The 12,342-nt window shown below is 34.5% G+C and overlaps 1 protein-coding gene across 1 annotated transcript; it reads right to left on the minus strand.

The window, feature by feature from the left end:
- Nucleotides 1-5,214: 5,214 nt before the first annotated feature.
- Nucleotides 5,215-8,933, minus strand: LOC143345657 (uncharacterized). Its single transcript, XM_076773021.1, has 5 exons — nt 8,828-8,933; nt 8,478-8,739; nt 8,330-8,408; nt 5,789-5,912; nt 5,215-5,471 (listed from the first exon to the last, which is right to left on the minus strand). Exons 1-5 carry the CDS (start codon nt 8,931-8,933, stop codon nt 5,215-5,217), a joined length of 828 nt encoding a protein of 275 aa, XP_076629136.1.
- Nucleotides 8,934-12,342: the final 3,409 nt, after the last annotated feature.

Genomic DNA, 12,342 nt, shown 5'->3' on the forward strand with positions numbered 1-12,342 from the left:
GAAGTCACTCAAGCTCCATTAGTTTAATCTCAATACCTAAGTGGCAAGGACTGCTTGCAAGAAAGAAACTTCTGATACTTCTAATCAAGGAAGCTCACCTTCGTTCCACGGTCGAAATATGAATGGAACTCGGAATGTTTTAACTCTGTCTTTTAATTGCCAACGCTTTGCAGGTAAATATATACAGATACAGATTATAACGACGAGATGAACGAATGAAACGAATGTGAAGGTACCATTAATTTATATTATTTTGCAATTTTATTATTTTTTCGAAACTTTGAATTTATATTGGAACAAAGTATAAAATTTATTTTTCAATTCAATAAGGCTAATTGGAACGTCAAAGTAACGAGCTAGCGACAACTATTTTTAAATGTATGTATTTATAAATACGAAAGAAATTCCGTGGGAGTCGTCTATTTCAATAATGTGATTGAAAATATTATTAAATATAGTGAATGATACTTTGACAGAAAATTTTTGCTTTAATCTTTTGCTATTTTGACTGATGAATTGTGTCGTCTGCATTTTCCTACCTTAAATAGTCAAGTAGGCAATTTAAGTAGGTGGTTTAAGTTTACAAACACTTGAACGGTAAAAGTAACCTCAAAATGAATTATTTCGTTGTGAAAAGTACAAATTTATTTGAGAAAAAGATTACACATTAGTTTAATTTATTACTTCAATTGTCCTATGTTTACACATATTTTAAAATTATGTAGGGGTCATTCCACGTGGAATCGGACAGTTTCTCGAGTAAGTTTTGAAATCATGTTCAATTTTAAACGTACCTGAAAAGATTTTTCAATATTTTGGTAATTATTTAAGTTACTAGAATCGCGTAAAGTTGAGGACTACCTTTCGTTCAAGAATTATAGCCGTTTAATTAATAAACGGATGAGAACACGCATTTGGTTGGTTATGGCAATCCATTAAGAAGACAAACGAGGTGTATTATGTTTTAATTTTATCAGATTTTTAAACAGTTCTTCGTTTAAAAGCATGACATTTCTTCTAAATAATTGCATAAAAAATGGTGAAAAACAATTTTCTTTTAATCGGTACAACTTCTATTTGTACTGTAATATCTTCGCTACAAGCAGCCAAGAGCGCATTTTCATCCCTTTATTAGTTCAGCAGATATATTTTGCGAATAAAAGGTAGCACTCATCTTTATACGTTTGTAATTTCAACAATTTACAAAACTTTAAATATCTTTTCAGATACGTTCAAACGTCCCTAAGGTCTACAACATATTTAAAATTAAATGTGATTTGAAAACTTACTCCAAAAAGTGTCCGATTTCGCGTGGAATGACCCGTAGATGTTTTAGAGTACCTCCTTCGAAACTCATTATACGCTTAACGTAATTTTATTTTCGTTAATCGAGCTATTTATTGTTGTACCGAGCATAAGAACATGAAATAGGTGAAAGTCGTGCTAGACATCTAAAATGATATCGTAATTTATTATCGATTAAATATGAGAATGAATCGAATATTGTAAAAAAATATACGAATACTTATAAGTATTTGTATACCTTTATAAAACTTTGAAACGATACATTATATATTTTAGTAAGTGTGATTATGCGGTTCTTCATATTGGTTTGCATGACGAAACGTAATATTCTTCGTGCATCTAAAGGAGCTTCATACAATGCTGTATCGTATCTATGAAGTTAACAGAAACTAGAATCGAATGAAATAATATCCCAGCAATTTCTTTGCGAGTTTAAATAAATTGTGTGACTACTTGTGCGCGTACGTTTATTTTTTGGCCCATGTGGTGACAGAGAAGCGAATAAACAAATTAACAAAAGATGGTGAGAACGGACTCCAAGAGATTTCTCATGTTCCTCAATTGCACGGACGAAAGTATCTGTTATATACACAACAAATACATTGGAAAACATTTGTCTTGACGGATGGTAAATTTTAAGTTACAAATAACTTGGAATCGTAAAGTGCAAAAGTTATCACAGTTAAATAAAACAAGTTGCCATCAAGGAAATATATTATTTAAGTATAAAGTAAGCAATTAAATTCATTCTAAACATAATATAAAAAGTACTCACCAAATAAAGGTTCAGGCTGCCAGAAATCATACCATTTATAAGTAGACAGAAGTATGATGTCGACAAGGTGATCTCAAAAGCGTTAATGAATCTTTAACAATGTCGATTATATTCATTCAGTTCATTAATATTAGTGCTATAATTTGTGCGATAATTTTAAGACATGAGACAAAATACTTGTGTTATTAAAATAGAAAAATTTAAGATAATGAAACCTGTTCCTAAAAATACTATAAAAGAAAATACTTACTGTATGATTCTGTGGTGTATCTTTCTCGCCATAGCCAAATTATTGTAAATTAAACACTTATCTTTCTCGGTTATTGCACAATGATATCTATAACTGGAAAATAATTAACTTGTATTCGTTCTGGTAAAAAGCACAGACAGGTCTCGTATATTTAATTTAATTTAATCGTTACGTTCAAATATACGTTTCTGATCTTGAATACGTCATTTGAAAGGAAACAGCTTCGAAATTCAAAGCACAGCTACGAATTTCAAAAGTATCTCATTTTTTGTAGACAACGAATTGTATATTTCCACATATTACCCAATTATTTCATAGAATACGAAAACATGTTGCGCGAACATGTAAGTTAGTAATTCGGTGGTTATTAATATTATCGCTCCTAATACAAAAGTACAAATCGCCTGGATGGAATGACCAATATTAAATCCCATTCCTTGATCAGAATCTTGTATAAACGCAAATTAGGTGTGAGGATGAGATTCGTTCAGATCCATCACTGTTTCAAAAATAATCGGCAAAGATTGCGCTAAAATAATGTAACTTTGGAAGGGATTACACAATGCTGTAATTATTTTAAATCTCGTTAAAGATAAAAATATATATTGTTGAATAACTGTGATAAAAGAACTATGTTTGCATACCTATGAATATTACTTTCTACAAACAACCGCGTTCCATATAGCTCCTATGGTTTCAAACTCGTTCTCTTCTTGTAAGTCGGTCCAACTGTGTTTAATTTGCTGAAAAAGTATGCATATCTGTCGCACGTAGAGAAAGTATGAGCAGTTAATAAAGGAAAAAGAAAATCCAAAATCGCTTTAGAACGGAAGTGCTTATTTTTCTTCTATTAATCTAGAACGTTAAATATTTCGAACAACTCACATACGTAAACGAAGCAAGTATTAACGTTTTCGAAAGCGTGCGAAACTCGTACACAGTCTCAACGCATACTGCTAACTGAAATAACATGACTTTCGTATGTTTACCGAATAATACAATGTGCTTACCTTTTCGAGTAACAAGAGTGTGTTAACAAAATTAGTTGCAGAATAAGCTCGAAATAGTTGAACATGTAAAAATGTAAACCAAATGACAATACTTGGGAGACAACCACTGCCAGTAAAAAGAAACCGAAAACCAGCCTCTGAAATGTTTCGAACCACGACGATTACGTATTCCATAATCCAAGAATTTGTAAGCTGAGGTGGTAAAACTTGTAAAATTTATAGCTAAGAAGGTTCATCTTCGATCGACCGACGAAATACGAATGGAGCTCAGAGTTAATCGACTTGACTGCCAACCCCTAACGCTTCCCAGGTAAATATTTTCTCTCTTGAATTAACTTTGAAAAAATTTTCGAAAGGTGAAAGAGTGACGTGTCAATTGATATATTGATATTTAATTATGGCGGAAACGCTTATTTACCGTTATATTTTCTCGCAATCGAAACAATGGTGTATTTTTGGCTACTATTTTATTACGAGCGCCTGCTTTCTTGCTACCGGTTCTTTTTATAAATATTTAGTATGGGCAAGCGTGGCTCTCCTGTCCGAATAATTACCAGTAATCTTCAGTTTCGATTCGCTGGTTGCACCGATAACATCAGAATCAGTTTACGGTTCGCGATTGAAAAGCAAACTTACAGATACTTGACCATTAATTATTAATAAGAAGATTAGTGAATGAAAATAATGTGGAGGTAATATTTATTTACATTACTTTGAAATGTTACTATTTTTTACAGCATGAGAATGATCGACGCAGAATTTATATAGGAATAAACTATAAAATGCATTTTTCAATTGAATCAGATAAATTCCTACGTCGAAGTAATAAATTCACACAAATGATTTTAGAGGTGTAAACAGAAAACCTGTTATTTGTCATTTAAAATAACTGGAGGTGAAATAGAAAGAAAGTCAAGATTTCATAACATTATTTATTACTATTTGCAATAGCATAGCGTGCCAAGTTAATATTGAAACACGCAAAAACAAACAAGCACACCCGCCAATAACAGTTGGTTGCATTATATTATTAGAATAATTATTTTGTGATTTCTGTATCAGCTTAGAGACATAAGAACCGTAAAATACGACACTGATGATTGCAGTATCTAAAATAGGAAAGTAGATTTTTAATTGAACAACCGCTCGTGATTGCATTGCGTTACTAATTTCCAATACTTGTTAATCAGTTACCATTGAAAATGTCCGATATGACGAGGAAAATATATTCTTCCAGTGGCGAGTGAATTATTTTTGAAACTCCTTTTCATAAACAATAGTAGGAAATTTTGTATTGGCAACGGGGCTAACCATTCCGAGTCATATCTAGGGGATATGAAAATAGACACATTGTGGATATAAGCTTTGGAATTTAATACACCTTGCATTATTAATCAATACTATGTTTTAGTTACTTTAGTCTACTTTTCAGTCTGTTAGTTACTGATTCAGTTTTATAGCTAGACTTGCACATTACAGGGAAGTAAAAAATGGAGGAAATGTTAAGATCACTCACACATCGATGGAGACTTCTTCGTACTCATTTAAAATTATCTCACCCATATAAGAACAGTAGAACGCGTTAACCAAGTGTACGATAACCATTGCAAATGAAATGAATGCTTTTCCTGAATTACTTATATATAATACTGTTTGTGCAAACTGAAAAAACGAAACATCGATTAATATGAAATTATAGAAATGCAAATATAATAGTTTATATCATAATTTGTTACTACTTATAAACGTTTGTTACGTACGGTGGGTTAACAAGATGCAATTGACACAATTATTATTCGTAATATAATCGATTCACTTATATTATGTCAGAATAATGCATTTGCAAGCTCCCAATCATTTTGTAGACCATAGCATCATAAAGTACGATACCGACGTTTGACAAATCTATAACGGGAAAGTAACTTTGCGTTGAATCGTGTTTCGTGTGTAGTAATTTCCGATATCAGCGGATACGTTACCGCTAGCTGCAGCCTATACGAAGATATAAATATACCGCCACAGGATAGCGTACAAGTTTTCATACTTCTCTGCAGAAACAACAGTAGTACTTTCTGAATTGGCAACGGAGCCGAATACCATTCTGTGTCGTATCTAAAGAAATACGAGGTATCTGTAGATATATCAGATCAAGTCTTTACCACGCTCAATAGAGAAATTCTAGATAGTTATTATACATTTCGATGGAAATCAGAATAATTCGATATTGTGCACAGTAACGCTGTAATTGCACAATGAAGTTATTTTCAAGAATAAAGCAATTGCAAGAATATAACTTGAATTGTGTGTAAGTGTTTTTGGTGTTTCGCATGATGCACTACGCATGAAAAGAATTTCAAACGTAGCTATAGAACAGACTGCAACGTCCAAAGTACGTATTAATACAAAAGAATTTAGATTACACTCACGCTTTAATGAAAACGTTGTGACATTGGTTCAAAACCATCTGTCCAATATAACTACAGGAAAATACGTAACCAAGGTCTGCGATAATAAATACACCCGAAACAAGTATTTCGTTCAACGCACCAGTATATAGTATCGCATGTGCACACTAAATAACATAAATCATCGTATTCTTTTAGAATTCGTTGAATACAGTAGTGTCGACATAATCGACCAAGTTCGGGACCGGCCGTGGCCTTTTATGCGGACATAGATACCTCCCAGAATTCAACGGAGATAAGGAAACATGATAAGTGCATGTGTGTCATGTAGAGTAGCTGGCACCCGAAATATACAGGGTGGGGCAGTAACTATTAGCACCTCAGATATCTTCGAAACTATAAGTTTCACAGAAATGTTTGCTAAAGTAAATTGCACAGTACGAAGGGCGCTATTGGGTGGCGATAATAGTTTTTTTGCAGGTGGAGGTACTTCGGACATTTGAAAGTAACATCCATTTTTTTAAATGGATCGGTATGTTTTTGCTTCCGTATCACGATAGGGGATCTTAAAACGAGTTCAACGACCTATTACACAAGGTCATTGAAGGTCATAGAAAGTAGAGAAAGGCGATAATACTTACGGTTTTGGTAGTAAATGAAACATACGTATTGTCAACAGTAGAGGAATGCGTAATGCTTACCGTTTACTTCACTGAGAATAAACACTGCTTGAAGGACACTTTAATAGTTTGCAGAGTAAGATAAACATCATAAAATTAGTATCGATAAATCGGTCAATCCGGCACGATGTATCCGTTTGAAGAGCAGGTTGATATGCTTCTTATTTATGGCGAATGCCAACAAAATTCTGTAAGGGCGAAAAACTTGTATGCTGAACGATATCCATATCGGTCTCAGCCTTCGCGTCAAACATTTAAAAATGTGTATGATAAACTTAGGCAAACCGGTAGTTTAAGTGTTCGTAAAAGTGAACGCCAGAAACGAGTAATTAACGAAGAAATGGAAATCGGTGTGCTCGCTAGTGTGTCTAGAAATTCTCATATTAGTTCGCGACAAATTGAACGCGAATCTGGCATTAGTAGAAGGAGCGTACTTCGCATTTTGCACCGTCACAAATTTCATCCGTATCACGTTAGTCTTCACCAAGAATTGCATGGGAACGACTTCATGAATCGCGTTGAGTTTTGTCGATGGGCTATACGTCAGATTCAAAACAATGAGCTTTTTTTTAATACCGTCTTATTTACTGATGAAGCAACATTCACAAATCACGGGAATGTTAATTTGCATAACATGCATTTATGGGCAGCGGAAAATCCACATTGGCTGCGACAGGTTGAACATCAAAAACAATGGTCTGTGAATGTATGGTGCGGTATCATAGGTGATAAAATTATTGGACCTTATTTTATCAATGGAAATTTGAATGGCAACGTCTATGCTAATTTTATTAAGGATACATTGGGTCTTTTGCCAGAAGAGTTACCTTTATTTACACGACAAACCATGTGGTATCAACATGATGGATGCCCAGCACATTATTCATCGATTGCGCGAAAGGAACTCGATGAAAAATTTCGAAATCGTTGGATTGGACGCAGCGGTCCAATATCGTGGCCAGCTCGTTCACCAGACATAACACCTTTAGATTTCTTTCTGTGGGGAACACTGAAAGAGAAAGTGTACAAAGAAGTACCAACTACATCTCACGATATGCAACAGCGAATTATTGCAGCCTGTGCATCAATAAGTTCTGACGCTGTAAGACTTGCAAGTCAATCAATCGTAAAAAGAATCCAACGGTGCATTGACAGGGATGGTCATCATTTCGAACACCTACTATAAACATGTTTCATTTACTACCAAAACCGTAAGTTTATCGCCTTTCTCTACTTTCTATGACCTTCAATGACCTTGTGTAATAGGTCGTTGAACTCGTTTTAAGATCCTCTATCGTGATACGGAAACAAAAACATACCGATCCATTAAAAAAAATGGATGTGACCTTCAAATGTCCGAAGTACCTCCACCTGCAAAAAAACTATTATCGCCACCCAATAGCGCCCTTCGTACTGTGCAATTTACTTTAGCAAACATTTCTGTGAAACTTATAGTTTCGAAGATATCTGAGGTGCTAATAGTTACTGCCCCACCCTGTATACAACGTGTTGATAGCGAGCGGTGTCAAGTTATGCTCGACACGCTCGATTTTCGAAGTCGCCTGACTTCTAAAAATTGGTCGGGATAACCGCGGTCACTTATGTGGGCACAAATTTGGTTACAATGTGGGCACTACTGTATTTATGATTTACCTGTATCTTCGGTTAATTTGGTTTTTAAATGTACGAATTTTACTATCAAATTGTATCATACTTACGACGTAAAAATTCATACTCAACGATACGACGCCCAGCACGAGCAACGGTAAATATTGCTTCGCGAAAGAATCGTTTATGAATTTGATAAAACTTCAACATAAAAAAATACGTTTTATATAATTTCATGCGCTGTTACTTGAATCAAGAAAGACAGACCTAAGAGCTTTATAATGGATTTGTATCACGGTCTTCACTTTTTCGCAAATGAGAGAATGTTCCATGAAATGTAAGGTAGTATCATCCATTATGGTTTGAATATGATAACTGAAAATTGTGTCTTGACTGAGTTGTATCCTTCGATGTGACTGTGTTTAGACTATTAAGCAATTTTACCTGGCAAGTTCAAATAATCCACAACCGTGTTCCACGCTAATTACATAAACCGCCTCGGTTGCTATTAAAACGCATACGCCGATTAAATTTATGAATAAAAAGTGCAACACGATGAAACAGAAGTATTTGTCGGGATCAACGAAATATTCCAAGAGAAATGGTAGCTTGTATGTTGGAATATTATTTCCAGGCATTGCAATCTGTAGAAGACGTGGTAGGCACAACAGTACCACGAAAAAGACGACGGACGCAAAAAGGATCACTATGAAAATAAACACATAAGTAATAAATAATAACAAAAGATATACAAATTATAAAAAATTATTAGATATATAGATACTATTACTGACCTACAAATATCATCGTGATGAATTTTCCATTCTTAGCATGTTTCGCTAGTATTAACTGTTCCATTTTACTGGAAAAGTTGTTCCAGTCTGCTTCTAACCAACGCATTACCTGCAATACCTACAAACGCATGATACGGCGGTGTGTCACCCAGAAGTACCTTAAGAATCGAATTTTTCTAATATCTCTTACCCTATCGTTGTAAATAATGAAAGTCAAATATTTCAAAAGGTAGAAAACTCCTGGCACGACAGACGTCAGTATTCTTAAACTCATCATGAAGTTGCATTCGTGCGTAACGAACACGCCGAACTGAAAGTGTCGTTCGTCGAGATAAATGCTAATTAATATACACGGTGGTCAACCACACCTGGGGAAAAATGTTAGTAGGAAATTCTAGAGGCCCAAATAAGACGAAAACAATGATACTAATTTGTTGGTTGAAGTTTCGTTAAAAAGTTATTAGGGTTTAGATTTCCGCCTGTAATGTGACAACCCGCGAACAGCTGCGTACGCGCGATAGTCCTCACCACTCATGAGATATACGAGTAGTCCTTACATCCAATGTATTTTTCCGGCCCATCTTTCTGGGGCTCTAGAACTCCATTAACACACCTTGTTTGAATTTTGAATCTTTAAAATGCTTCAATCTGTCTAAAAGTTATGATTTTTTAAACATATGCATGAAATTTCGGGGAATTATTTTTGGCCATACAATATATTTTTGGTAAAGAATTTTTTTCTTGAAATTACGTTGAATTTCGTGGTTATATGTATTCATCAAAAATGATTGTAATTGGCCCCCGCAATCGAGTATAATTTTGCCAGAAGGATTTGAATTTTTTAATTTGGTTGAAAAATTTGTCCACCTACTTGAATTCCTTTCTCCAAAGTGCGTAGGATTTCGGGGGTATGTCTATTAACGAAAAATGATTGTAATTGACCCATGCAACCGAAAATGATTTCTATAGAATGATTTGAAATTCTTTAATTTAATTATTTAATAACTTTTTAACAAAGCCTCAATCTAGAAATTGATGTTCTTGATATCTGTCTTGTTTTGGTCTCAAGAATCCTCCATTAAACTTTTTCCCAGGTGTAGCCGAACAGCCCGTATACAGTCGTGCCTACATAAGCGACCCGATTTCTGACCATATAAATGACCAAAGTTATTCCCATCAATTTGTACTTGACGCAGTTAATTTTTCATGCCTTGGATATATGGTTTCGGGAGCAAGCTATTGTATCTCACTTGCACTTATCCTCCTTCCTTATTTCCGTTGAATTCTGAGAACTAACCATGGCCACATGAACGATCGAAGCCGGTTCCGAGCTTGGTCATTTATGTGAGCACTACCGTATTACCAAAAATTGAGACATCGTTTAATACCCAAAATAAAACATATAAGAATATAAAAATGTAATTGAATAATCTGCAAGATATTATAGACTACGCCTATATAGTTTGATAATCTCGTTGTATCGCCTGTCGAGTATAATATACAATGATGCAAAACATATTTTACTGTACCTGCACTACAAGGCCGGAGATGAAAGTCATGATAATAAAACACATTTGAATATGCGGTAACCTTCCGTCAGTTTCTGGCCACAAACCAGTTAATAATCCAAAAAAACGATTAATCTTGTAGTAATGGATTTTGTGGAGCACCATCTTCGCCTAACAGCTGCAACACAACTGATACGAAGCCTCGCTGTCCCCACCACAAATTCCCGATGTTTGCTACTTCCCAGAATATTATTTTTTCTTTCTTTGTTTCGCGGATCGATAAAAAGTAAGGCAGAATTGTCGCAAAGTGAAATTCAAGGGGTATCATCGAAAAATTATTGGTCATTTTCGATTGTAATAGGGGGTTACAGATAAATGGCAGGTTAATACGCTTCGTTGGAAAACGTGATGAATAAATAATCTTTTACGGAAGTGGAGGTGGAATACACTGAAATATTTGTCACTCTCTATCGAACCGTTGAATTATGACGTTTCCCATTGCTAGCAAGAACGCAGTGCATAGGAGATCATAGTTTCATGGGGGGACTTGAACTTCAATATCGGAAAAGGCTGGAATAGTGAACAACGAAGTTCCTGTGCAAATCGCGGGATTATTGAAAAAGTAAGGATTCTGAGTGAAATTTTGTGAAAAGTTGTAGTAGTATACATATAAACATACATACATACAGAAATTTTGATTTTTACTCCACTGGTGTTGAACGTATAAATCCCACAGTTAATATAATATGTGTTGCGCGTCTTTTCAGAAATTGGGGTCGATGCTGTTTAAGTACGTATTGTAGAAATGAAGATTCCCAGAGTCGTAATACTCGTAAAGCTTCGTTACGGAACTTGTGATTCTGACAGTTAAATAAGCTCATCCTAGTACAACGACATAAAGGCCCTGGTTTTTAACACGTAATACTTAACAAGTAAGTAATTTTGCCAGTCGGGCCGTTTCGATAATTGATCCAAGCTTTTTGAGATTAATGTTTCTTTTAGAACAAAACGAATTGGTACATTATACTATGATATTATAAGAAAATCCAAGAGTTAATTATACAAGGTGATTAGAATCATTATAGCACTTATTTTACAAATAAGTCCATTAGTTATTCAATTTGTCAACCAAATATAGATGAAATTATAGAAATGCAAATAGAATAATTTATACCATAATGTATTGCTACTTATAAACAAATGTCTAGTACGGTGGGTTAACAAGATGCAATTGACACAAGTATGATTCGTAATATAATCGATTCACTTATATTATGTCAGAATAATGCATTTGTAAGCTCCCAATCATTTTGTAGACCATAGCATCATAAAGTACGATACCGACGTTTGACAAATCTATAACGGGAAAGTATCTTTACGTTGAATCGTGGTTTCGTGGTGTAGTAATTTTTGATATCAGCGGATACGTTACCGCTAGTTGCATCCTGTACGAGGATATGAATATACCGCCACAGGATAGCGTGCAAGTTTTCATACTTCTCTGCAGAAACAACAGGAGTACTTTTTGAATTGACAACGGAGCCGAATACCATTCTGTGTCGTATCTAAACAAATACGAAGTATCTGTAGATATATCAGATCAAGTTATTACCATGCACGATACAGAAATACTAGATAGTGATTGTACATCTCGATGGAAATCAGAATAATTCCATATTGTGCATAGTAACGTTGTAATGGCACAATAAATTTATTTTCATGATGAAAGCAATTGCAAGAATATAGCTTGAATTGTCCAAGTGTTTTTGGTGTTTTACATAATGCACTATATATGCAAAGTCTTTCGAACGTAACTACAACGTCCAATGTACATATTAATACAAAAGTATTTAGATTATACTCACGCTTTAATGAAAACGTCGTTACATTGGTTCAAAACTATCTGTCCAATATAACAACAGGAAAATACGTAACCCAAGTCTGCGACAATAAATACAGCCGAAATAAATAATTCGTCCGAAGTACCAGTATCTAGTATCGCATGTG

Source organism: Colletes latitarsis, chromosome 9, assembly GCF_051014445.1.
Source record: "Colletes latitarsis isolate SP2378_abdomen chromosome 9, iyColLati1, whole genome shotgun sequence".
Lineage (NCBI taxonomy): Eukaryota > Metazoa > Arthropoda > Insecta > Hymenoptera > Colletidae > Colletes > Colletes latitarsis.